Source organism: Paramormyrops kingsleyae, chromosome 21, assembly GCF_048594095.1.
Source record: "Paramormyrops kingsleyae isolate MSU_618 chromosome 21, PKINGS_0.4, whole genome shotgun sequence".
In the NCBI taxonomy this organism is placed as follows: domain Eukaryota; kingdom Metazoa; phylum Chordata; class Actinopteri; order Osteoglossiformes; family Mormyridae; genus Paramormyrops; species Paramormyrops kingsleyae.
In genome coordinates this window covers 11,511,844-11,539,400 of record NC_132817.1, presented here as the reverse complement: position 1 = coordinate 11,539,400, position 27,557 = coordinate 11,511,844, and the positions used below count along the sequence as shown (strand labels likewise).

General features: G+C 45.0%; 2 protein-coding genes across 5 annotated transcripts; both read right to left on the bottom strand.

Annotated features, from left to right (window-relative positions):
- Nucleotides 1-919: 919 nt before the first annotated feature.
- LOC111847532 (RING finger protein 11-like) lies at nucleotides 920-6,241 on the bottom strand. The gene is made up of 3 exons (XM_023818790.2): nucleotides 5,814-6,241; nucleotides 2,558-2,712; nucleotides 920-2,456 (listed from the first exon to the last, which is right to left on the bottom strand). Exons 1-3 carry the CDS (start codon nucleotides 5,934-5,936, stop codon nucleotides 2,285-2,287), a joined length of 450 nt encoding a protein of 149 aa, XP_023674558.1. The 5' UTR covers nucleotides 5,937-6,241; the 3' UTR covers nucleotides 920-2,284.
- Nucleotides 6,242-6,318: 77 nt separating this feature from the next.
- Nucleotides 6,319-27,229, bottom strand: LOC111847649 (tetratricopeptide repeat protein 39A-like). 4 transcript variants are annotated; one of them, XM_072704142.1, is made up of 21 exons: nucleotides 26,887-27,229; nucleotides 26,292-26,619; nucleotides 23,967-24,017; nucleotides 23,537-23,587; nucleotides 23,271-23,324; nucleotides 18,552-18,656; nucleotides 15,049-15,180; nucleotides 14,071-14,123; nucleotides 13,907-13,974; nucleotides 13,680-13,744; nucleotides 12,980-13,079; nucleotides 11,724-11,991; nucleotides 11,444-11,511; nucleotides 11,299-11,358; nucleotides 9,845-10,006; nucleotides 9,656-9,747; nucleotides 9,458-9,578; nucleotides 9,237-9,348; nucleotides 8,847-8,961; nucleotides 8,633-8,749; nucleotides 6,319-7,552 (listed from the first exon to the last, which is right to left on the bottom strand). In XM_072704142.1, the coding sequence occupies exons 2-21, from the start codon at nucleotides 26,342-26,344 to the stop codon at nucleotides 7,453-7,455; spliced, it is 1,947 nt and encodes a 648-aa protein (XP_072560243.1). In that variant the 5' UTR covers nucleotides 26,345-26,619; nucleotides 26,887-27,229; the 3' UTR covers nucleotides 6,319-7,452. The 4 variants fall into 4 exon arrangements, with proteins under 4 accessions (XP_072560243.1, XP_072560242.1, XP_023674803.1 ...); XM_072704141.1 differs by lacking the exon at nucleotides 26,887-27,229 and having other exon boundaries at nucleotides 26,292-26,855; XM_023819035.2 differs by lacking the exons at nucleotides 23,967-24,017; nucleotides 26,292-26,619; nucleotides 26,887-27,229 and having other exon boundaries at nucleotides 11,724-11,832; nucleotides 11,926-11,991; nucleotides 23,271-23,767.
- Between the last annotated feature and the right edge of the window lie 328 nt (nucleotides 27,230-27,557).

Genomic DNA, 27,557 nt, shown 5'->3' with positions numbered 1-27,557 from the left:
GCACCTGGGGGGAACAACCCAGGATGGGGCGCCAACAGGAGCACCTGGGGGGAACAACCCAGGATGGGGCGCCAACAGGAGCACCTGGGGGGAAACCCCATGATGACACAGACAGAACATGCAAACTCAGGTGTGAGGTGACAGCACTAACCACTGCACAACCGGGCCGCCCCTTATATGCTATCAATACAGCCTAAAAAAATATGGGTGAGAGCAAAATTCTGAGTGCATTTCTTAAATCAGAATTTAGAAGTTCATAACAGACAACCCTTAGTTGTTTTTGTTGACCAGTGTTATGCGAAATACCCGTGTTTCACACATTTTACAATAATTATAACAAAATTGGCCATTTCTCAAAAAACTTATGTGAAAAATTTGAAGCTATTCCTATGATCAGCATCACAAAATCTATCTGGCACAAAATAATAAAGGAAACAGTGACCTTGTAAACCTGGGAAATTTGCGAAATGAGCATTGGCCTTAAATTCTAATGACGGATTGCTGAGCTGCCTGGTTTTTAGTAGACTGGTTTAATAGAAAGTGACTTTTGAAATGAATTATGATTTATGGCACGGCTCTGCAACCTTATTTATATATTACTTCTACAAAGAAAATAATCTGGGGGGTTACGTGTTTGAAAAAGATTTTATTGGGGAGGGTGCGGAGGGATGGATGTCCATATTTAATGAAAAACTGCACAACACAGACATTAAAACTTGGCTGGACAGTCGCTTCTCTTTGAGGCGCACATACGGATGGCGATTACACATTTCCAAATAATGTAGTGGACCGTATATCTTTGGTGGGGCTGTCACCACCCTGCTGTTGTTCCAGTACCCCATAAAAATTCCCTAAGCTTGATAAACAAGACCAACAGAAATCTCCTTCGACTGAAAACGTATCCAAAAGGGACAGAAAATCTGGACATATAGAAAGACCTTTATTCACCGACAATGAGGAAAGTGCTCTCTTCTTTACCACAACCAGTCGCAATACGTTTGTCAAACTAATGGTGATAAGAAGTTAATATCTATATACAAGCAGGGAAAACGTGAAATGGATAAACCGAGAAAATGCATTTTTATCAAGATAAAATGGCGAATATTTTTTTCACTTTTTCATATGGTACGGCATGTATATAAATACACAATGATGAAAGAAGGACATTTCCTTACAGGAAAGGGCTGTACAGTACAGGAGATTGTCAAATTTAGACAAAAAATAAGTTGTATTCAGTCCCATTAATATATATTCATTGTTAAATTATAAAAAGGATGGATCATTTTATTCTCAGAAAAATAATTTTCTTTTTAAAACGTAAGTTTTGTGCATATGGTGCATGACAGATCTGGATTTCAACAATAATTGGAATTGTACTTGAAATGTGAAATTGAAAAATATGATTAAAAAAAAAAAAGTTTTAAAATGTTCACAAGTGAAGGGTGGCGTGTAACTCAGGTGGAGAGGGATTGGTACCCACTCCCAGAAGGCTGCTGGTTTGAATCCCGTAGCTGGCAGGAGTAATATCACATCACTGTTGGGCCCTGGAGCAAGGCCCTTAACCCCAACTGCTTCAGGGACTGTCTGACTCTGCTGTCTGATCCCCAGTTGTACGTCACCTTGGCAAAAGCATTTGCTAAATTGTCAAAGATTTTTCCAGTTAAAAGGACCCTGTCCGCCCCCCCACTCCCCCCCACCAGCCTAAAACCAACAACAATTTTAGGTAACACAGTGATAAGCACCATTAAAACCCTCATACCACAATGTGACAAGTATTCTTTTTACAAACAAATTTTCTTCATACAAATGTGGCTTTAGTGTCCAGACAGAAGTGCAAATTTCTCTATATAATATAGATGAATGTGCAAATACTCATTGTCTGAGACACAGATGCATATTTAGTCTGTAAACAACTCGAGCCCTTATTCACAACAGACCCTCTGGGGAAGTCAGCTGTGCTGGAAAGCTAATCAATCATCCTGGACACAGCCAGACCAAGCGAGATGCTAAGAAGCACAGAGACTCCCCTTTATTCAGTGATAATCAGACGCTCTGCTAATTGTGGCTGCATCTGTCAGTCATGGTCACTGGCTCCTCCCCTTCCCAGCAGGACATCCTGGCCAGCGGGCCTGTGGGAGAGTGACATCACAAAGCCCCGCTTCTATCCAGGAAGGCGGGTCTTGGAGGATTGCGAAAGCTACATTTGAACCCGCCTCCTTAGGACATGGGGGATTGGGCATTCCTCAGGGGGGGGGGCGTGGTTACACAAGAGCGAAGGAGAGTGTCAGTTGTTCTCATAGGAGGTGAGCAGCGCCGCGTCCACAGGCTCCATGCAGGATGGACAGGTGAAGGAGCGTGTCAGCCAGTCGTCGATGCAGTCCACGTGGTAGATGTGCATGCAGGGCAGCGAGCGGATTGGGTCTCCATAAGTAAAGTCCATCATGCAGATCACACACCTGCACAGCCACATGGGGGGGGGGGGGTCATCAATTAGCAAACCCAGGGTATGACAGGAACTCAAAACAAATTAAGAGAGGCTTTAACAGGCAGCACTCACTCTCTGATCTTGTGGGAGCCGTCCCCGGAGACACCGTACACCCCCCGGGGCAGGTACTGGAGGAGGCCGATCCGCTTGGCGATCCGCACCTGCTCGTCCTCCGTCAGCTGGCTGGCCAGCAGCGTCTGGCCGGGCACGGGGTGGTACACGGGCATCTGGGGGAGGAGCATTGGCGCCTTTACACCTGACGCTGTTATGTCATAGCGAGTCACACCCCTTGAGTTTTACAAGCTTCTATGACTTGGAAATGCTGAGTACAGTGGTGATATGTATACAGCCATAGGAAGTCAAAGTGAAATGTCCTCATTTTCAGTCCCAGCATGGATTATGTACTAGCTCAGCTCCTAATTACTTGGGTTTTTATTAGGATGCGATCTGAGTTTACCTAATGCTCTGATCTCTAACTGGAAGGTAAACTAAAAAAAGCAGTGGACATTGGGTGAATCTCAGTATGCATACTTGACCGTACTTGTGTTCTCATGTACCCGTTTTACATCATCTTCCATTGCCAAAGACCAGTTCCAATACTAAGAACACAAGTATAGAGAATGGTAAAAATCCCCATTTCTCCGCCCTAAATATCAAGGATACATTGGTTGCATCCTCGCCGAATGAGATAAATCTCATGACTCACTGTGCCCCAAATTCTTGGAAACAAGTTAGCAAGACCGGTCTTGCCAAGACCACAAGTATGGTCTTTGCATTCTTGGTGTTGAGATTCACCCATTCTGTACTCCGTGGAAGATGACACCCCATCTTGGGGATGCTCTGTGCAGCCATTTTGTATGGACTGTTACACCTGCAGCACACAGGAGGGCATCATGGCTGACTGCACTGAAAACTGGCTGATCCATATTCATCTGAACCGGCAAGCCATGGATACCCACGCAGAGAGGCTTACACCACTACACACAGGAAGGCATCCTGTCAGGCCAAGCCAAGCCTCAGTGCCATGCGTGCACACACACACACAGGCTCGCTCGCCCGTAGTGCCTTGGACATAAGCTTTCCCAGCACGGATTGGGAGGCAGCAGGATGCCGTCTGGGAATCAGGAGGAGTTCGGAAAATGATGACTCTCCCCAGGTTGAAGCAGGTTGAAGCAGGTACACAGTGGACCAGCTGACCAGTTAAGACGCTGAAGCTGGAAACAACTGAACCATGTCGAAACTCGCAGGAAATAGAACGGGATCACAGCCGCCCAAGAACTACGGAATAGGGGCTTAAAAAAAGTGTGAAGGATTCCAGGGCTGTGAGCTATACCTGGATCACCATGCGTACCGACATCTCGTCATCCGTCTGCCCACGCCAGCTGAACGCTAAATGCCGGAAAGACCCCCGTTAGAAGAGGGCCATCTGTGATCTCCAAAGCAACAGATCGGGGGCTGGTCGCTATTCTGTTCCTAGCAGTGAGACGGCGCTGGTCTCTTCCCTGGGCTTTGGGATGAGTCACCAGCTGACCCTTCTCAATCAGCCGTCCTGGATAATTCATTTGTGACTCCAAAATCAAAATACATAATCCATTTGAAATAAAAATTATAAGCTTGTTTTCCCCAAGAGTCTCCGGGCTCCATGAATGTGTATGATTTTATTGATTATAAATATGTATTACATGAAATCAATCATCCATCAGTTCTAACGATCTTCATAAACATCAGAATGTAGCGTCAAGCAACTGACCCGTAATACTGGTAGCAGCATTGTCGCATTAATAACAATGACGATGCCAATTTGTGGGTTAAATCCACAGTTCCTATAGTGAAAAATCTTCAAGGCAGGATACATTTATGCTTGACACAATTGGAGAACACGCTGCTTTTGTTCAGGAGAACATCAACCCAGAGAGTTAAGATAAAAAGCCATTATAAAAGGAATCTTCACAGTGGTATTCATCCCGTTTAATGCGTTCAGATTTTCCTGTTGCAAAGTCCACCAATCACTTGCAGAGAGACCACAATGGACATTATGAAACCCAGGCACACAACTGTTCCAGCGATTTACGGAAAACCGTAACAAAAAGACTAATTTTCCTCTTTTCCAGCGAGAAACATAAAGAAGTAAAGTTATAAGATTCATGTATGACTCACCAGACAAATGACGGCACCAACCAATGCAATGAAACACGAGAATTACTCACAGACATCTACACCGAAACTTTAATAAAAGTTATCATTGAACTTTGATTTTGTTTATTATTTTGTTATTTTACTCTTCCTGTCGCACTTACTAATGTAATGAAATATTTAATTTTGCAAAAAAATAATTAAAAAAAATGCAAGAATTAAAAATGCAGATTATCTGACACGTTGTTGTATACCTTAAAACAGAGACATAAAACATGCATATTGCATGGATAAAACTGATCGTAGCGTCTTCATTTAGTGGTTTCATTGGAATAGAAAAAAAGAGAAATTATAAAATGAGTCGTTTAGGTTTTTTTTAAAAAAAATATTCTTACACATAAGGAAAAATCATCCTGGTATTCACGTAGCCTACGTTTATGCTAAAGTTGTTTAAATGATTATCATTAGCATTAATAAGAATAATAAAAACTCGATATTTATTTGGTTATCTGTATGTGCTACAAAAGTACCGGTACATGTCTGAACAAGGGATAAAAATTTCTGGAAATGATTCGTATACTGATTCTGTAAAATCAACTAATAAAACGGATCCTTCTGCCGATTTACAGCAAAGTTCATGCTAAATAAAAGGCGTCAAAATACTAAAGTAATGGCGGAAGAACCCAGAAAAATTGATCTCTTTAAAAACCGGACGACTGCCTCATTTTTATCTTAATATTACAAACTAATCTAAGACAGAAACTCTGTATGTAGGTAATGATTTACCATGATCATTGTGTGTGTTAATATAAAGAATGACAGCAAGCGGAAGACACAACTTGGGCTTTTCCACAAAAAAAATAAAATCTTCCTACTGTCACTGAGGTTTCTGTTTTAGCTAGCATGTTTTCCAGACTCTAAACGCATAAATAATTAGATTAAATATGTATTATATATCTAGGCTATGTATCGTAAGTGGTTTTCTGGAGCTTTCAAGTAAGACAAAGAAAATGAAAAGAGATAGCAACGAGATTTTTCAGGGACGCGAAAAGCAGATCGATAACCGCAAACTTTTAGTGCGTACAGACTAAACACTAATTGCATCCCAAAAAGCACAGATGGCTCTGTCCAATGCATGGAGATGACAGTGTCTGACTGTCACCTAGATCACGCAGCCCGGACCCTACGCTGTTACCTGGTATGCCGGAGGTGGCTCCCGGTCCCGCTCCGTGCCGTCTGCATGTCCGTCTCTGTCCGCCTGGGATTCGGCCAGCAGGGTGATATCATCCGAAGTTGGGGATTTCAGGCAGTTCCCCATTTCCTGACTCCCGTGTAGCTGGCCTCCTGGCTTTCTGGTTTTTATAACTAACCCCCTCTCATCCACCCGCAATCCGGATGCCTTCCCCCAAATGTAGCTCTCCTTTCACGGAAAGTGACTAATAAGCCTCGTTGCAACACAGACTGCCGGTTCATTCAACGCGATAACAGCGTCCCAGCTCCGGGAAAGTGGCCCGCAGGCTGGCCGGCCATGTCGGCTCTGCTTAAGCGCAAGATGAACTGCCTTAACGTGACATGTTACAGGTGTGTGCCTGTATGTACCTGCCTGAAAGGACACGGCTCCGATGTAGCTGCTCCGATTGCTGGCATACTAAATGCCTTTGGATTGTTACGTATACGGGGAGACAAAGGTGCAAAACGGGTTATAGTACCATCTTTATTTAAAAATGTAACATTTAAATTACATTACCAGCTTTATGCACAGCAAGGAGAGACCACGCATGTATATAACCTGTACTTTAATTACATTTTAATCAGTTCTTTCTACAGTGTAATCCAAAACCCAAAATAAATTAAAACTATTTCTTAACCCCTTAAAACACATGACAGACATGAGTCAGATTACCTCATATATTCTCTTATGTTCGTAATTAAACCAAATAACTTAAAAACCTACATAAACCGCACAGAATTTACAGTGACCGCCCCCAACACACACAACCCCCTCAGTCACCAATTACACACAAATCTTCCAATAACTGCGCATATTCATAAATCTTTTAATAACTGTGCATTTTCGAGTTAGGGCGTTTAACGCTGATCTACAGGCTAAACTCCCATCTACAGGCTAGATCTTAGTAATGTTGTACCTCTGTTGTAATTTGAAATGCATTTTTACATTTTTAAGATAGATCGCAAAAAATGCGTTTACGTTTTCAAGTAATTGTGCTAATTTAACATCTGTCTTGGGTAATTTAACACTTCTTGCTATTTAAAAGAGGTATGCAAGAAATATGTATTTCAGTTGACCTTGGAGAAAATTACACTGTTACTATGTGATACGACTGGTTTATTACTTTAAGGAAGGATAGTGTCACACAGCCAAACACAGGGCCCACCTGTCCATGAGAGTGAGCCCCTGTGACGACACACGTCAAACTAACTGTCTATTTTCTCCTAATTATCCATCATGTGCAGTTTACTGGTTTCCTAGTGGCAAGTAAAGTGTTGTTGACCCTCTTTGCCATCACCAAACACTAATGACTGGATGTGTGTATTAATGGTATTTCCAGAACTTTCCTCAGTGTCATTCACGGAGTATCTGTGTGACAAGGTGAGGTTGTGTTTCTAAGCATCAATCTTGTAATTTCATTTGAGTTTATATAAAAAACAATGCAATGAAATCACAGTTATAAATCTAAAATTAGACATAAAAGGATGCGAGTCTTGCAGGATTCCTAATAGCCAATCAGGGTGTGATTCTGGCGGCGGGTGCCCAGGCTCCTGAGCAGCCCCGCCCCTCAGGACAGACCCAAAAGCTACGGGCCAGACAGGGTTCAGGGAAGCCCGTTTGCCTGCGAGGCCCGAGCCTTCTGCAGCGCGGCCTGGATTCGGAAGAGTGTCCGAGATTCCATGGAGTAATTCTTATAGTTCTGTCTGAAAGCGAGAACACATGACAGCAGGTGAGTTAGGGATCCCATGGCTCCCACAGCACAGACAGCCAATTGACACCTTTACTGACATGAACCACATCCTTCATTAGATTACAGACTTCAAAGGCTTACAGAGAATTACAAGGAACTAAAATGCACTAAACGTTAATCAGCCAATGTATTTAAGCATATATTTACAGGTATATATTTACAGGTATATATTTACAGGTATATATTTACAGGTATTCCCTGCTGTACGAAAGTTCGCTTTATGCCACTTGGTTTTTATGGAAGACCTACATTAGCACCTATTTTTGCTAAGCGAAAGAAACCCGAAGAGGATTTTTGCTTTTATGAGAAAAAGAGAAAAGCGAAAATAGCATTTAGCATTTAATGTGCAAGCAAATTATAGATATATGATCATGCGGCACATAATGACGTTTCGGTCAACGCCGGACCGCATATATGACAGTGGTCCCATAAGATTAACAGGGTCATAGTGCAACGCACTACTCACATATTTGTGGTGATGGTGTTATAAACAAACCTACTGCATTGCCAGTGGTATAGAAGTATAGGATGTGCAATTTCATAATGACAATGAACAACTATGTTACTGGTTTACGCTTTTACGATACTGTCCTTTTTATCATTATTCAGGCTACACCATGTACCCTAGGTCTGTAGTAGGCTATACCCTCTAGGGTTAAGTACCCCATGATTTTCTCACAACAGCAAAATCATCTAACGACGTGTTTCTCAGAGTGTATCCCTGTCCTTAAGCGGGGCATGACTGTATGGATTCTGGTAAATGAAGCTATACTGTACATACATTATTTCTACATTATAAGCCCTGTGTATTTACCATATCATTCCTGCTTGTTAGTCTTATTCTAGCTGTTGCGTCTCATTTGGTATAATGTGGTTGGTTATATTTTCAGACTGGGAACGCTCAGGATTTTTCCCATATAAATGAACGGTAACTGCATCTTCGCTTTATGCTATTTTAGCCACCGAAAGGTTTCATAGGAAGGTTCTACTTTCTGATAGCGGGGGAAACGCCTCCCCCCAGGCAGGGTCTTACTTTGCAGACTCCAGAAGCTTCACAGCCTCCTGGCTGCGCCCCTGCTCCATGTACAGGAGGGCGTGTTCCAGGAGCACAGTTGGAACCAAGTATTGGTCGAATTTGATTTGGTTTTCACTATCAAAAAATGTAAAGAAACAGGTTAGGATTTCATGGTGGCACGATGAGGATGCGAACCCACAACCCCCTGGCCCTTCTAGTCCTGTGAACTCACTTGCAGAGCACCAGGTTGAAGTGATGCTCAGCTTCTTCTAGCAGGCCCAGGTGTCGCAGACACAGGCCCTTCAGCAGGCTCACCACGCACTGGTCGTCTATGGAATACTCTGTCCCTGCGGGAGAGGGGGGTGGGGTCAAAGGTCGACAGCCGGTCATATGGCTGACAGCACCCCAGACACAGCTGAGAAGATGTCTCAGCGTGGTTAGGGACAGAAAGACATGGCCTAACCCCAAAGGAGGTGTACGCAATCACTGGGTAAACATGCAAACACTTAAACAGCTGACACTGTTTCCTTTGCTCTCCCCTTAAATTACACACAGTAACACGACACAAGGCCGTGACTTCAGCCTGGACGCAGTACCGCCATGCCTTCTACTTAAATCTTACTTGGGTTCTCTTCCAGTCTTCTCTGGGCCTCGTTCAGGGTGTCCAGCATCCCTTCCGTCAGATCCCTGCTTTTCCCGATCACCGTGTAGCCGTTCCAGATGTACATCATCTCCTGGAGCCGCCCAGGACACCAGCAGTGCACACAGGAGAACAACACGTGAGCTCCTTGATTGTTCTCCCCGGGTTTTGGTGACCCCCTATTTTGAAGGGACGGAGCCTACCAGCGGGGGTGCTGGAAGTGGGGGGGGCCTCTCGGCCTGGTACCGCTGGGTTTTCCGGCTGGCGAACTTCTCCGTGGGCAGAGATTTCCCGGCAATCTTCTGCTTCAGTCGGGGGACCTGTCTGGAACGAGGAAGAAGCCACGGACTAAGAAACGGCAAGGGGCCGGGAAACAAGATGATTCTGGTGAAGCGTCAAACCTGAAGAGGTCCTCCTCGTTCTCCCCAAACGGTGCCCTCTCCTCCTGGCTGAGCATGCTGAGGTAGGAGGCCTTCATGTAGGCGTACGTGGCCTGAGTGAAAAGCAAAACGGCACCATATGGTCAGTGTGAAACACGGGGAACTTTGCTCCAGCCGTCAATGGAACATCGTGCAGGAATGGCTTCTCACCTTGGACCACTTGTTCTCCTTGCTCAGGAGGTCGGCGTAGAAGTAGGCCATCTTCCAGTGCCGCTTGTAGGTGAAGCACCACATCAGCTCCCAGTAACACATGTGGTGAAAATGCTTCCACTGCTGCTGGGCCTCGCAGCACTCCTGGAAGCGGCTGATGGCCTGGAACGGCGAGCCGCGTTAACCGGCAGCAGTACATGCTAACGTGCTAATGTATGCTAACAATGCTAATGTATGCTAACACACGATAATAATGCTAACGCAAGTTAATTCAGCATTGTAGCTAAAAATATGTTGCTTTAAATTAGGAATGTCCAGCATAAAAACTGTAAATATATAAATATAATAGTAAACAGTATTGGGGGCAGCGTGTGCCTCAGTGGGCTAAGCCTGTGTGCTTGTAATCACGTGGTCACTGGTTCAAACCCAGCCTCAGCACATCTGCAGGTCCTTCAGCAAGGCCCTTAACCCCTGGGTGCCACTATGGGTGGCTGGCCTTCGTGGACAAATTATTCTACAAAGAGCAAGTTGAGGGAGGCATGATGATTGATTCCCCATGGGTATATAAATAATATAAATATCAATCGCAATTCCCTCATGATCAATGTAATCTGCTCAAACTAAGACTATGTTCACACTGCCATGCTGAAGTGACTCAAATTGGATTTTTTGCCTTAATGTGACACAGATTTGATCTTTTCAGGGCTGTGTGGACACGCAAATCTGATCTTTTCAAATCAGATTTGTATCACTTTCATATGTGGTACTAAATCTCATACATATCCGATTCGCGGCCATGTGACCTGAATGTGACGCTCAGATCGGAATTCATGTGGCTTTTTGCTTATACGCATGCGCTGACAGAGGCACTCAAATGTAGCCCTCGACATTCTGAAGTTCTCTATAAACTGCTCATCTGTCTATCCATCCACATCACGGTCCCACTCGTACCCACACATCTCTTGGTGCAGCAGTTCCAGCAATAACTGCGAAAGCAGAAAAAGCTAGCCGCCTGACGTTTTTTCTCCTTTTCGACCTGCTCATGTACAGCTGATTCACTGTTTGTCGTCCTCCAGAGCAAAGTGCAATACATGCGGGAGCTACTAACGCCTCCATTTTTAATGCCACGAGTCGTCCCACAGATATGATGTTTTTTGTTGTTGGTGACGCAGTTGACCCATGTAAAAACGTATCAATGTGCGCATGCGTGACGTTTCGGAGGACCGATGCGTTCACATTACAGTCAGATACAGGTCACTTGTAGTTATGAATGTGAACCGTCAATATAGAACTTATCAGATCTGAGCAAAAAATCGGAATTGAACGATGTGGCTGGCAGTGTGAACGTAGCCTAACAGAATAATTTTATTTATACTGATTCAGCTTAAGTTACCTTTCATACCGGATAAAGGATTATTCTTCAAACATGTGCAGGTATTTTGCATAATACTCACAGCATCCAGGTTTCCCTTAATGACCTCAATTCGACCAGCGAAAAACAGGAAAATGGCCCCCTGTGGAGAGAGCACAGCACAGCTGGTGAACCTGAGGCCTTTGACTCAAAGCTACCTGGCATGGTGGGGGTGGGGGGGTCCTCACCTTAGGATAGCGATTCAGGTAATGCTGCAGGAGTCTCTCTGCGTCGTCCATGTCACCCTCTCCCGTTCCTGAGGGGACAAGTGGGGTTAAAACCCGGCTCCCATTAAGGGCCTCCTCGCTCCTGCACACACAGCCATAGATTTCATTCTATAGCCCTGTCTGTAGGACTTGGTAGAGTTTCAGCTAATGTTAATGTTTGCTGGGAGTTCTGCTGCCATGTCAAGTGCATGACACGTCGTTGCCATGGTGTAGATGGCACATGAGGTTTCCATGGTCTCACCCAAGATGAAGCTCATGAAGGTGTGGTAGCAGAGCAGAAGCATGTTGCATAGAAAGGCCGGGAAGGTGTCTGTTGAGGCCCCCTCTTCTAGCTGCTGCAAGCCCAGCTCCTGCAACAAGACCAAACCCATGCAGTCTAAACGGGCAGGACTGCCAGTGTATCCCAGAATCCTTTGCAGCGGATGAGACTGAGATGCACCAACCTTGTTGCCGGAAAACCCCACAAACTCCAGCAGCCGAAGGATCCTGCTGGGCAGCAGGGAGAGCATCTGAGAGAGGAGAGGGGAGGAGAGGAGAGGAGAAGTGAGGGGAGAAAAGGTAGAGATGGGAGTGGAGGAGAAGGGAAGAAAGGAAAAGAGAGGGGAGGAGTGTGGCAGGTAGGGGAGGAGAGGAGGGCAGTGGAGAAGAAACGAGGAGAGGGGTGGGGAGAGGAGGAGGGACGAGAGGTGAGGTGCGGGGAGAAAAGAAGAGGGGAGGAGATAGGAGGAGAAGGGCAACAAGGAAAGGAAAGGGCAGGAGAGGAAAAGAGGGGTTGAGAGGAGAGGGGAGGGCAGGAGAGGAGAGGGGTGGGGAGAGGAAAAATAGGAGGTGAAATACTGGAAGCTCTAGGGCTGTAAGGGGGTCACCACTAGTAATTTCTGACTGGCGATTTGAGCTTCTAGCCCTGATACAACAGATTCTAGAAAACACTGCAAATGAATACACACATTTATAAAGGATTCATATCAACACACCTACCACCTTCATAAATGTAATTACACGTAATATATCCTTTAATGGATACCTAAATGCAAGTGTTAAAAAAATATATAATTTTTGGCTACACTGTCAGAAAAAACAGCACCAATTTGTACCTTTGACGGTACAATCACTTGGTCACTGGAGCTGTACCCTGAAGGGTCTGCCAATTGTACCCTTAGCTGCAGGTAAATGTACCTTTTAGTATAATTTAAGGTACAGAAATGGATGCTGAGGAACATTTTTGTACTACAGGGGTTATGTTATTGTTATTTGTATCTTAGGGAACAAACCTGTACCAGGGCTTTACCCTTTTTTTCTGATGGTGTAGACCTCCCCTTTAAGACAGTATGGTCACAGTCCTAACCATAAGGACCCCCCTCTCGTCTAAACCGACTCTGGTTCCAGTCAACACCTTAATTGCAGCTGAGTTTGGTGTCACGTTGGGAATGTGCTCTGGCAATTAAAAAGGACTGCCTCACTCTGCCAGTGGGATAGTAAAGATAGAGGGATCGCTACCAGGTTGAAGGAGCCCATGCCAAGCTTGACCCCGGCTTCAAAGTGAGTGTGGCTGTTGCCCTTCGTGTATCCAGGGGACTGCAGCACTGCGTCGAGCTCCCTGCAAAACGACACGAGAGCCCAGCCTGAGCACCGAACTCACACTGCTCCCCACACTGGCGGGCTACCCACTTCCCAGTGCCTTTTGGCTTTTGCAATAATCAGAAAACTTAATATTCATTTTAAAAATATCCACAATAAAATACTCAGCAGCGTCATTTCTTGAATTGATAAAGAATTCTGTTAAATCTGACGAAAAACTGTGACCGCCTTTTCTTTACGTATGAAAAACAAACAAATAAGTAGAAAAATGAACAAATAAATGACACCAAACTAATTCTATAGCGAAGAGAACCTGTTCCCAAAGGACAGAGTATAAGTGTCAAAATTACTCAGACAGCTGGATTAATGCTACAGCGGCACCTAGTGGAAAGACTGTTGCACTGCACTATAAGCAAAGACATAAAATAGTTATTTAATGATTTCCTTTACAAAAACAACCCACTCCTTGATGATTTTTAGGGATAAAACCTCAGTAAAAGCCAATACAGTGATGTCATGGGGGAGCCAATGTAAATTTACACAAAACGTAAAACTTACAGAAACTGCTGCACTTACAGATCCCTATAACAAGGCATATATTTTAAGAGGCGGGACTCACTTGTAAGTCTGGTAGCTGTTTCTCACCTTGATCCCTCCTTTAATGAAACTAATCATGTTTTCATCCTGTAAAAATGAGCCAATCAAAGTACAGCACTACGTGTTTGGTAAAAAATAAATGCCAATGTAAGATATTTAAAATGACAAAATCACATGTTTTTTGATGCCGTATATAATTTGTATAGATTTTACGCATTTTAATCACCAGATATAAGAATGGGCGGCTACCTGAAGAAAGGTTAGGGCTGCCCTCTGCAGGAGACACTCTGCATAGCACAACTCAGCGTGCAGTTCATCTGAGGTAAGAAGGTGTGCATTATTACCAGACACTTTATTTTTGTGTCATAAATATCACCCTCCCAGTAGCTACATGACACAGACTTAGCACATACCTTCTGTATAGGTTTTTCCCCCCAAACTATTGAAGGACGACTTTCTGCGGTACCTAAATAATAACAAGGAAATCACTGTTTAGCAAACTACGCACCATTAATACGATGCTTTTCTGAAAAGTCAGATCAATGGAAATCAATCTATTGCGGCTGGTCATGCCTAAATACAAGTCTGTATCCTTAAATAGCCAACGTCATGCAATTCACTCCTCCTGCCACCTGAGGGCGATCTCTCTAAACTCCTTTATGAGAGTAGGAGCTCATATGTACATTCCTGAACTGGACACCCATTGGCAGACTTGACAGAAATAAGCCTCTGTAACTCTGGGTGGAGTGGGGAAACAAAATTTCTGTGAGAAAAGTTCTGCAATGAACCAGCGGATGAATGACGTGCACAGTTATCGCCTCTCTGTACCTCTCTGAAATTTGAAAGAATAGAAGCCATATGAAACACAGCGTGAAAAACCTTGCATGTGACTCAGCCATACTATCAGTAACGTCAGTTAGCTGGACAGCCAGCAAGGCAAGACCATCCCGGCTATCTGAGGGTGTAATACGGGAACAAGGGCATCCCCAAGGTACCAGTGATGAGGCAGCGCCAGGCTGGGAAACCCCACTATTTGCAATGTTAAATTCCCGTCACATCCAGGTCGTTCCCATACGTCACTCGGGATTCACTGTCTGAGCTTGCAGGACTTTCACTGCGACTTTTGTTCCCAAGAGATGCTCAGTTACACAAACTCCATCGATCCAATAAGTCGGACCAATTGAGTCATATCAAACAAACATGTTGGGTGAAAGCTTGGAACATCAGAATTGTGAGATTCGTCTAACCAATCACTTAGCAAGAACAAAAAAAAAAAAAAAAAAAAACAGATCCAGACTCAGCCTCTGGAACCAGACTCTGAAGAACCTGATAAGAAACTGACACCAGCACAGGGGTACCAGAAACCCATAAAAGAGGAATGGAAAGTCCACCTCTGGCACACTGCCTGGGCATCCTTCATGGTATTGCCAGCTTCCAGTATGTCTTCCGGGCTGAAGGTCATCATGGCCTGCATCTCCAGGATGGTGGCGTGGGTGAGGGCGTGATACATGCTGTCCTTCATCCTAAGCAACACAAAAGTCGCACTCAGGATCGGGCTGGGCAATCGATCGAATTTTTATTTGTTATTATTTTGGCTTCCAACAATTATCAAAACAAAATACTCGAGATAAAGTGATAATGGTGCCGGATTTCATCTCACAATTATTCTCCCGTTTTGTCTTGCGTTATAACCCCTGTGCAGCCCTTTTCCAGCCCCCATTTTTACTTCTGTTAAATTATATTTAGAGTTCAAGGAAATCCACTGTTAAAAAGACAAGTTTCTTTAAAGTTCAATAAACGCATGATATTTTCAAAGTCAATGAGTAATCATGTTAAATAATCATGTTCTCAATATTGACCAAAATAACCATGATTATGATTTTCACCATAATCAAGTCGCCCTAACTCAGTACAGGGACACCAACGGCACGTCACTCTTGTTTAAACGTGGGGAAAGGCACCAGTAAGAAATCGTTTACACATTCAAAGAAGAAACTTCAAGAAGAGTAAACCATCACCATAACTGTAAAGCAACACGGTCCTGCCCTTTGTAGGCAACCAATCTCGTTCCTATGCAGCGTGACCGAATGTAACCTTCTGTTTGTCCTCAGCCAGCTCCACCAGAGAAAGGGCAGCTCGTTCTGTCCCAGCCTCAGCATGAGTAACATTCCAGCTGTATTGAAGACATGCCAGTCATTTCTACGGCTAACAACATGTAAAGGTTTCGCACGAGCTCTGTGGCAGCCACGATAACACCTTCTACTGTCCCACAGCGAAAGTCCAACAAAAATAAAGGCTTGGTGTCTCAAATCTTCTGAATCATTAATTCTGTAAATATAGAAGCAGTACCTTATGGCACCACACCTAAAACACAAATTATGTTCCTTTGAAATTGACGAGTAGTTTTACACATGTAGCCCCGTTGAATGTCAACTCTGAGCAGTATAACAAAAATTCCAGCCATTCCCTTCCACGTGCATCTGGAGTTCACGGACTCCCATCCTTTCACATATCTCAGGCAGGCTCAAGAGCTCCAGACACGCTGCTCCAGTTATTTACGGCAGGTGAGGAGAGGCAGGCTAGACACGCTCTCGTGAACCTCATTCACGCGTAGAGACAGAGCCCCACCCTCCCCGGCTCCCAACACACACCCGCACGTCAGCTCGGCACTAACTGGAATGAGGCAGCCTCTATCACTATCTGCAAAAACAAACAAACATGACACACAAACTGTGTTAGCTGCTGAGGTTGTAGCTCGTCTGTCTGCAATCCTGGGCCGTCAGCCCCATATGGAAATTTGCTAGGTCATGTCAGATGGCAGGTCAAGCTTTAACGAGTCCTTTCTTGCAGCTGGTTATGCCCGAATGTGTTCACTTATAGTCTGCTGCAGTCACTAAAACACCAATCTGTCGGACGGCATGAACTTCAATGGAGTGTGGTGGTCTTAGCAGCCAGATCTGCACCCTTAAAACAACAGCATACTATACGTCATGCAGTGTACCCCTCCCGCCACCTGAGGGCGATCTCTCTGAAGGGGAGGAGCTCATGTGTTCATATTCCTGAACTGGACACCCATTAGCAGACTTGACAGAAGGCCCCTGTCTAACCCTGGGAGGAGTGGGGGAACAAAAATTCTGCGAGGGAAGTTATGTGATGGGAAAATAGCAGGTGTGTAAGGTGTTTCGGTCTTGTGGGAAGCGACCGGCTATCCTCTTCCCACCTGCAGGGTCAGTCACCTGACACACCTATTGCCGTGACTCCTAAACCAAAATGAGAGCAGGTGACCCTGTGGGCCAGCTCATCATTGTGGAGACTCAGCTATATGGAGTAGAGAATGAGGTAATGGTCACATGATCAAACAAAAGATGGAGCTTCTCACTGTGCTTCTCCCGGGGCAATACAAACCCCCACATTTGCACATCGTGGAGACAGCAGCAGCTCATGACTAAAGCCACAGCGCTTAAGGCTGCCAGTGTCATGTTGGGGTGACCATCTTACCAATGGCTGTACAGCAGAGGTGTTTCTAGCTATTGAAAAGATCAGACACTAAGGGTGCTTTTCCACCACACCAAGTACAGTACTTCTGGTACAGTACTTTTGGTACAGTACTTCTGGTAATTTCCCTTTTCCACTAACTTCAAGATGAGTACCAGTACCCAAACTTCCAGTGCCAAAAGTGCAAAACCAACCCGTTACTTCTTTGTACTTCGGTACTTTGGGGTGAGACTTGAAATGCTTTCTTTGTCGATTGGTTATGCAAATAGCCTGCCGCTGAAACACAACACAAATGCCGCCTCGAAAACAGTTGCGACATCAAAAAACAACGATAAAGTAAAAAAATGAATGAAAAATGATCTGGTCGGAAGAACAAATACTAGAAAAGGATGGCATGAAACGAAATTGAAAAAGTATTTTGTTTAATATACTGCCCTATCTATGTGCTTTTGTTGGGAGTATAGTGATGTGATTTTGTTGTAATAAATATTGCGGTATTTATTTCTTTATTTCTCACAAACCCGTCTAGGAGTGATTAAAACAGCAAGGGTGAAAATGACGCAGCACTAATGCAAAAGCAGCAGAAATAAATTTTAAACTGATTTTTAAACATATATTAGATGATCCATAAAAGGAATATTTAAAATCACAAAGCAAAGCTTTTTTTTTCTATGACAGAGTAAAAATGCTGTAGCAAAACTTAAACTCCCTATGCTGTAACATACATACGGAGTTGAAGGTAAGAAAAAGTCTGATCATAATCTAGCTGACTAGCGATATGAGAATTGCATGTGCATAACTCGTGATGTTGGTATTAATATGGCACATCGCCAAGCCGCATAATATACTACAGCCATTTTTTGAATGCCCCGCCTCGCCTTTGTGATGTCATTTAGCATCTGTACCAGTTTTTACGGCAGTGGAAAACCAATACCTTGAAGTACCATACTTTTGGTACTTTTTCGAAGTACCACGGAGTGCCAAGGAGAACATGCCAACGTCACACACAGCCCCAGAACATCACTATGCAGCGGGGCTTAAAGATCAACATTTACCCACGGCCAATAAACCCAGTATTAAATATATCACATTGTTTTGTAGTAAATTAATCAAACTTATTACCTATCCCGCAAAATGCCTACATTCTGCCCAGTTAAATAATAAATGAATGAATTAATAACATCTCTGATGGTCATGCGAAAAGCTGTGTACCGCAAAGGCTCCAAAATGGCCGATAATACAATAAAAGGACACAAAGACACAGTCCATGTTTGTCCCTGAGATGTTAGCTCAAGCTGTTAGCCACTTAGCAGCATTGTACAGTGATCCAAACTGCGTCAAGGCCTTTAGAATAACATAATACAGAGTCGACAAGAAACCACAGACTCTGTTGTCTCACCTGCCCTGCAGCCTTGAAAGAGCTTCCTCAAACTGGTTCTGCAGGAAGAGATCCAGAGCGGCCATGCAGTCACCCAGGGCCACGGACAGGTCTGACTGCTGTAACCTGGGGTGGGGAGACGAAAGGAAGGGGGGGGGCATTACAGTAGATACAGCAGACTCACAGCTAAAACTATTCAATCTGATAAATCTCTGTATTATAATTTAGATTCAATCAGTGCTAAAGTAAGCATGCTTCAGTTCTGTTCTTCGTGTTACTTCTGCATGTGACATGTTTCATGGATTTTCTCATAGTCACACAGCCAACTGAACTATAAAAGTTAATCTATACCCACAGGACACATTTATAGACCTGTCACCTTGAACCAAAAATATATTTTTTTCAGTTCCTGTTTTTGTTTTTAAATGACCTAGATTACTAAGCCAGAACTGTCTATTTGTGTACCTAGTAAGTCACAAAAAAAGGCCTCTAAGGTATGAATGTTTGGCATGTGGATAAGGACAAGCCTTCCGAGTGAAACCGTATGCTGGTTTATGATAGACACACGGACCTCGACACGGAAACCTTGCCACTGACCAGCACAAGCTGAAGAACATCACGTTACGACATTAACCTCTGTCATGTGACCACAGTGGGCCAAGCAGACATCCATGAATACTTCAAAGGGGGCAGTTGGTTTTGTGGTGGATAGCAGGACTAGTAACCTCCAAGCAGTATGAAGAGTCATAGAAGTAAAGAATTTGCAGCTGGACGCAGCACCCAGGTGGCAGTAACCAATCAGAAGCTCCTCGGCCTCACAGCTGCTCTGGGCAGATCCATGATCTCGCAAGTCAACGGGCCACTGGCATCAGATCCAAAATCCACTACGAGGGAACGGCGCACTGGGAAGTCGGGGCAAAGGACTGGGCCGAAATGAACACCCCTGTCTCATACAGGGCAGTTACGGGTCATACACACAGCCGGGCAATTTTTACTGCCACCAAGGCGAGCAGAAGTGGCCATCGTGAAGCTCACTGAAGCCCGACACCCGACAAACGTCTCACATGGGATGATGATCATCATGTTTTTTTCTGCAGTCACTGAGTCTGTTTTCTTCACCTCTTGATTATCAGGAATTTGTGAATTATTTGGTTGAAAGATTAGCTAAACTAGCAGTTAGCATGACTGACTGTGACACAGATATGAAAATAGATGACGTTGCATAATTAGTTTTTCTATTTATCTCCAGAGTTCATATGCATCTACAGTCACTTAAATGAAGTGGAATGCTATTGCGATCACTAGCGATTTCACACAACAGATGTTTCCAAAGATATCTCTTGTTACCATTTTCCCCCATACAAGAACACCCTTTGGGAACAACCTTTAAGGTACAAATCAAACACTCCTGTGCTCAGTATTGATTTTCTGGCCAAGTTCCAGACTTGTAACAGTGACGATCAGATACAGCCCGCTCTTTGGAACATTCCAGAAAAGCCCCACTAGCCTTTTAAAGCACCCTGCTACAGTCTGGCCAGGGGTAATGGAGGAGAGTGTTGACTGGTGGGTGAGTATGGGGGGTTATGATAAGGAGGTTTTTAGCTTTTTGAAGATTGTATGTCAATTTCTCGAGACGGGGCACAGAAATGACGATTACCATACATTTGCAGGCCAAACGAGTCAGCAAATGATGGAGTCAAACCACACACAAGCCTCGTGCCACCAGTATCACACAACAGAAAGGAGACTGGGGTCTCTGCGATCTCAAGCTCTGTCTGTCTCAGACTCCCATCTCATGGTCTTGCAGCAGCTCCCCCCTCAGACTGAGCCCTGCCAGTGCAGCATGTCTCTCTGTTCCCTGTACATGCTGTGTGGGGGGGCTGGCAAACGAGACCCAGAGGTCTGTGATCTCACTCACTCACACTGCACATGCCCTGTGTCTGCGCATACACGCGCGCGCGTGTGCGCGTGTGTGTGTGTGTGTGTGTGTGTGTGTGTATATACATGTGTGAATGCCTCTTTCTATCCATCATACATGCATGCAGTCTGCCTCCCAATGCCCCATCCCTACTCCCTTTCAGTCTCCCTCTTCCAAACTTTCCCCAAACTCCCAAAGACCTCAAGCCCCTGGGATGCCTAGTACACCTGCAAAGTCATGAGTGCGTCTGAAGAGCTCAGGGGAACAAAGGTGGTTCTTTAAAAAAAGAGAAGCACATACTCCATTTTTAAAGCACCCGGCTCCTTGCTTTAATGATGTTTGTTTTTTTGCACATGCCCAGCCAGCTGGGTCGCCAGATGTGGCCGCCTTCATCTGCTGACCCTAGAGACTCAAACAGCTGACACACACTGCTGATCCTAAAATGCCCTCTGTATGACTCATGAGTCGCCTACCCAAGTTTGCCCCAAAATTTCACCATGCATCGCTTAGGTCCCAGTTCCATCCCCTGTTCCTGGACTTCAAAACAGAGTTCTATGTGGGAATTGTCAGGTTGCCAGATTGAGGAGATTTGAAAGTGAAGTTCATTTCTGCTTGGCTACTCTTTCTAAGTAACCTACCCAGTAACAAAAAACAAGAAAATCATATTGTAAGATTTAGCAGACGTATACCATTCTCTACATTGGGATGAGTACCGTACTGTAATTCACTACCTAATACACATCTCAACATTTATACACATAAAGGCAGAACTGATTTCTTGTAATTGTCAATAAGAATATAATACATGATTAAATAATAAACACCAGGATCCCCCTCCCCCCACTGGACACTTCAGGAACCCCCCACAAACCACCTGAAGCACACCCGCTAAATGACAGACTCCCCAACACAACACCCTTACGACACCCCCATCGCCCACTTTTCCATTCAAGGCCTGATCTGTGTCAGACCCAGACCGCAGCTTTTGTTACCGGGCAGCGTGACTCTGCCTTAGGCTGCTTCTCTCACCCACCGTGCGACTCCAAACGTCTGCTGATAAACAGTCTTTATTTCCCCCACAGCTGTGAGAGAATGAATCTTTTTTCTACACTATTTTCATTTCACCGAGCAGCTATAGTCTTCTATGTATTTGTATGGCATTCCTGAAAGCCAAGAGATGGATAGATCAATATCTCCCCAGGCTGCTGGGCCGTTTACAAGATGTGGCAGAATGTTCCGGAAAGTCAGGGAAGAGATTGAAGTGCCGTTTCAGTTCATACCATTTCCTTTTTTTTATTTTATTCGCATGAGCGGCTCTGGAGCCCACGGGGCTGTACCATCAAGCCATATGGTAGAAAACCCCTGTCGATTTTCACGGCACATTGGCTGAAAGCGAGCCCTCCCCCTGTTACTCGGCTCCCCCAGGCGGGCTGATGTTCAAACCGCTCGCCCATGCTGACAAATTAACCCGCACTGCCATCAGTTGATAAGTGTTTACTGTCCTTGTGACCAACCATAAAAGAGCATGATGACTTCATCATGATTCTGTATGGCTTCTCATCTGCACCAAACTGTTATTGAGGTTTTTAAAATGCTCTTTTAGTCTCAATTTGAGCAGATTCCAGAAAAGCAGGTGCCATCTTCGCTCAGGGCCCGTGGGGGGGCAGGCTGAGGGCGGGGGGGGGTCTTCCCCGGCACTTTCTGCAAACATTCGCTCTAAAACACCTTGATTATGAAAGGTTACATACTCTGCTTCTCTAATAGGCTTCACCCCCCCCCCCCCCAGCAAGTTCTGAGGCTGAAGCTTGTGACAGGTTTTAGTTAATGCCCACAGAAAATGTCATGTCACACTTAATGAATGAACTTAACGGGACAGTACTGTGAAGAAAAGCAAAATGATTAGCAAGAGCGAAGGAAATAATCTGAAATTATGATGTCATGCCAAGCACAAAGCCACAAAATGCAGAATCGGGTTTGAACCCTTCTGGCAATTTTTTTTTTTGTTGCTAATCAGGCATATAGCCAAATAGTAAAATAATTATTTTAAACTGCCCTTGAAATTTGCTTCAAATTTATAGAGGACTCCTCCCCTCCCCCAATCAGCAAAGTCTACCGAAGGAGACTCCCCCCTTGATCTACAAAATCTACCAGGGACCCCCCCCACCCCCTGATGGGTGAAATTTACCAACCCCCAACCTCGCTCTGGAGAGAAACCTCCGTAACTCTGAGGAGTAGTAGTATACTCAGTGAATTATTCTCCCTTGCTGTTCCCTGCTTCATTGCATTTTACGATGACTGTGATAAAACTGATTCTTCGTGACCTTGTCTGAAGGATGGAACCCCTCATCATTCAGGAAGGTGAAGCACAATCGCATCCACATCCAAAGACTCCTCACATCACTGTTACTCTGTGAAATGGGCTTAGACCCCAGTCTGAATTATTTATGCCCTTAATGCCAGGATCCAGGTTAGCAGAACCAGCCCCCTACTGGCTCATCCTCATTAGCCCCCCTCTGCTACGGCTGATGACATATTCTTAATGAAGGCAGTATTATGCAGCGGATGGTTTTACACGTCGCCCACTAATCCGATTGGGTTGGGAAAGACACGCTGCAGATGTCTCATTCGGACCTCACACTCACAATGGCTGAATGAGAGGGGAGACGGAGGCTCTAACAACCCAGACTGAGGCCCGCTTGCAAACACACCCGTCCAAAGTGGTCATTCCTGAGTTAGCTACAAAGCTAACGGTTTAGCCATGAGTCAAGTTCTCTGGGCTCCAGTTCTGGGAAAGATCACAAACTGACAAGAGTCAGACTTACCCTTCAGCTGGAGATGTGACGCTGGGAACATCACTGCCGTCCACGAACGGGAGCCTAGAGCAGGGGGAGGAGCACAAGGCCACCTTAACTGGCACACAGGACTGAAGAGGGTCCCCGTCTCGGAAAAACACACCACCATCTATACCCAGAATGAAGCCCTTTTTTTCTAACATCATTAATTTAAGGGGGGAGAAAGCAGGACTGAGGTGGAAAATGAGGGATGCCATCCCCTCTGGGAAACTCGCCCCGTCAGAAAAGGCGCTTACTTGACATCAGGTATGACCGGGTCGAGTTCTTTGCAGTTTATGACGGACAACCTGAAAACCAAAAGTAAGTCGCTCATTAGCGATGGAGCCGGTTATGAAGCTACAGATCTAATGGATGGCACCATCGTTACTGAAATGTCATTTCATGGGATTCCTTCCTTCCTGCTGAGATAATCTGGGGGCTGATAATTGATGATGGGGATGTGAGATTGTGCTGTGATGAGAAGACCCCCCCCCCCCCCTCATCCCCGCTTCCCCTCCAGTGAGATTTCAGGCTGGGGGCATCACAGCTAAAACACAGATCTCTGATATCTCTTGTCTTGACCATTGTGCTCCTCACACACCAGTCAGCACCTCCCACAGGCAGAAATGGGGAAGCGCATCGGGAACGTGCGGCAGGAAATTACATAAATCTATAAGGATGGAGTACCTGGCTGGGGGGGTGGGACTGCCGGTAGGTTTACCAGCTGGCACAGGACTCCTGGAAGAAGAAGAGAGAGAGGTGTGACTGTGGGGAGGGGGGTGGGGGGGGCATAACACACCCAGGGAAACAAGGTGAGAGACCGAGAAAAAACATGTCGGTGAGAGCGAGAGAGTGAGACAGTCACGGGGAAAGACAGACAGAGACAGACAGACGGATACACAGACAGACAGAGACAGACAGACAGAGACAGGCAGACAGATACAGAGACAGACAGATAAACAGACAGACAGACAGACAGAGACAGACAGATACAGAGACAGGCAGACAGATACAGAGACAGATACAGAGACAGGCAGACAGATAAACAGACAGACAGAGACAGACAGATACAGAGACAGACAGACAGATACAGAGACAGACAGAGACAGACAGACAGATAAACAGACAGACAGACAGATAAACAGACAGACAGACAGATACAGAGACAGACAGACAGATACAGAGACAGACAGATAAACAGACAGATACAGAGACAGGCAGATAAATAGACAGACAGAGACAGACAGACAGACAGAGACAGACAGATAAACAGACAGACAGATACAGAGACAGATAGAGAGTGAGAGAGAGGTATGACTGCTGGGGTTTGACACACAGGGAGGGAGGCGCCAAGGTGTTTCACCTCCTCCACTTGTTTACCCAGCAGGCTGATATGATAAGTGGGTGGGAGTGCCCCCCCTCCCTATGAGGTCTCTTCTCTTTGGCACCTCCAACACGCTCACAGTGTCACAATTCCGAGTGACTCGGCAGTGGAGCAGTGCACTCCGCGGGAACACGTCCAGGCCCGGTAGCCGTGTCGTGCACAGACACGCTCCGAACCTCACGGGCACCCAGGCCAGGTTCAGTGCCGGCTGCTCCGGCACAGGGTCCCGCAAACGAAGCGTTTCTCTAAGCTCGTATCAGGGAACGCCACTTTGCTTACAGGAAGATGAACCCTACTACAGAAAATGCACATTTTCCGTGATGTTTTGTGACATATACGAAAAGCAGCACCCAAACCTGGGAGCTTCTAGCAACAGCATGTCTCTGAAAGGTCCTGTGGATTCTTGCCACCGGTCTGGCTGCAGCCTCTTCCCATATTTCCGTACAGCCTTGGCTCATTTCTCGCTTCATGGCTCTCTCTCGCACCAATAAACGATGGCCTCCTCACTCACATGCGTTCAGACTCCCCCCAAAACCATCAACACTCCAATTCAGGAAGCTTCTGGCAGCTCCTGGACCTCTGAGATTCCGGCTAACTCCTAATCTGGTGAGAGAGTATCACCACACACACAAGAAATCACTCCTGGACACTCAAGCGAGGATGAGCTAGGCGTGTCTCCCGTAAACAGGGAGCTTCACAGACACGTCAACCAAGTGTGACAATGTAGTGAAAAGAGGCAGATAATCCCTTCAAGTGCCAGATTCCCCAGGGCTTGAGTGATGTCTCACTGTTACCTGCACTACACAGCACACTTCCACATGAATCCATATACTGCAAACAGCCTTTTCAGATGGAGGTACATGTTGGATGGGGAGCGCAGATGTTTAAATTGCCCTAAAAGGCTCCCTGGATGCAGGAACTGCTCTTCGACCACTACATTTCCCTGCAAACATACCTCCACATCACAGTACACCTCCTGGGACACAGCCATTGGCTTGGGACATTCTGGGGTTACTGGTGTCACTCTACACTAAAATATAGGATTCAGTCTCAGGTAAAACTCCTGGTTCATAGTGATTTGTTCATGCTGACAAACTTTACAGTTGTAGCATCTGTCATGTGGCTCTGAACTGTATCTATATTACAGCGTAAATGTCGTTGTAATAAGGCTTCAAAAATTAGATTTGGATCGAGGCGCAGTAGATACAACACATACAACAAAACATACTGCTCAAAATCCAGAACGTGTTATAAACTTACATAAATATACAACCAAAATTTCCTCACTGTGCCTCACTGTGAAATCACTGCTTTTCACTTATACCTGGAAATAAAACTAACATCCCATCGCTTTCAGTACACGAAACATTTTTTTTAAATTATGTAGGCTAATCGCTCACATTAGTTACCAAATGAGTTTATGGTTTTCGCTTTTGCCCCGGTAATACTGAAAAGATCGCGCAATTGTATTTGAGTTTTACTTAATAAAATGAAGTAAATAACCTCCTACTAGGGAGATATAAACAATTAAGTTGATTTAATAAAAAGATTTAGTAAAAAGTGAAAATATATTTCTTTGCGTAATACAGGCAAAGGAGAAGGTTATAGTCGGGGTGCGGATAAATCACCTTTTACCGTCATTTTTCCTGAGGCTGACTCTCCAACCACCGATGAAACTCATTCCCCTGATTCGCGGCTGAGCGCGCTGGGGGCGCAGGAGCTTAGGGCGTCTTGGCCGGGTGCGGTTCACCTTCGCTCGGGCGCACCTGAGCGCAGAGCCCGGCTGACGCTGCTCGCCACTCCCCGTCCTATGAAAAGCGCTTATGAAAGGTGTCCGAGGCTGTGCTCCGACGACACTGGCTTCTTTACAATGTGCCGGAATGTCGGCCTCTGACCAGCGCCGGGTCTTAATGCCGTCTGATTACAGCTGCATTTTGCATCTGCTCTTGTAAGGTACTAAAAAAGGACAAGCAGAGTTTTCAGTATTCACAGAACCATCCATCAGAAAAACCTCCAACATATTAATAGGCAACGTATTACGAAGTCATTCCCTTCAAATCTTCTGCTCTCTAAAAGCATAACACTTCTTTTTGTTTAGTATTATTCCACCCATATATTTTGTAAGCCACACATTTATTTAAGGAGATGATGTTCACATGGTGTGTGACTGCAGGGATCACTGTGTCCCCAAGTCACAGAAATCTGAAAGTGAGACCAACTTACCGCAATGTGGGTAGAGACGCTGTAGAGGACGGAGAGAAGGGCGGGAGATCGAACACCCCACCCAGAGAACTATAGTCAAACCCACAACCTGCAGTGACTTCAGGGTTACTAGATGTGCACTAGATGACGCATATTAATAAATTAATTTGAATTGCTATTAACTTGCGCATAGGTTACGTTAAATATCCCAGGCTACCACTAACTGAGATTCTTCTTCATCTTTTATTGAATGTATATTTTCATGTAAAAAAAAATAATAAATAAAAATAAACAGCTCTGCCATTTAACCAAAATCTGATTAAATTCCAGTGACCGTAAAGTTTCCCTTTCTCACCGAGCGCAATGGCGCGGCTCCTCCTCTGATATTCATCTCCAAGGGACACTAACCCTCCCGGCTATCAGCTGCTGTTGACAACCCTGTGTGACAGGTCTCGAGAGGACGCAGATATAATTAGCACACTGGCTCCGCACAAACACACGTTTCTAACTTGACAAATAAAGGGGAAATCTGTATTTCCTTTATACAGGTGCTAGTTCTCTCGGGATGGTGTCATTTGGTTCCATAGTTTTGAGCACAGCTCTTTTACAATCCATAATACTACTAATAATAACAACAATAAAACAGATAACAATGAAAAACAGAACTAAAAACAAGCTTCATGCGTGTTACT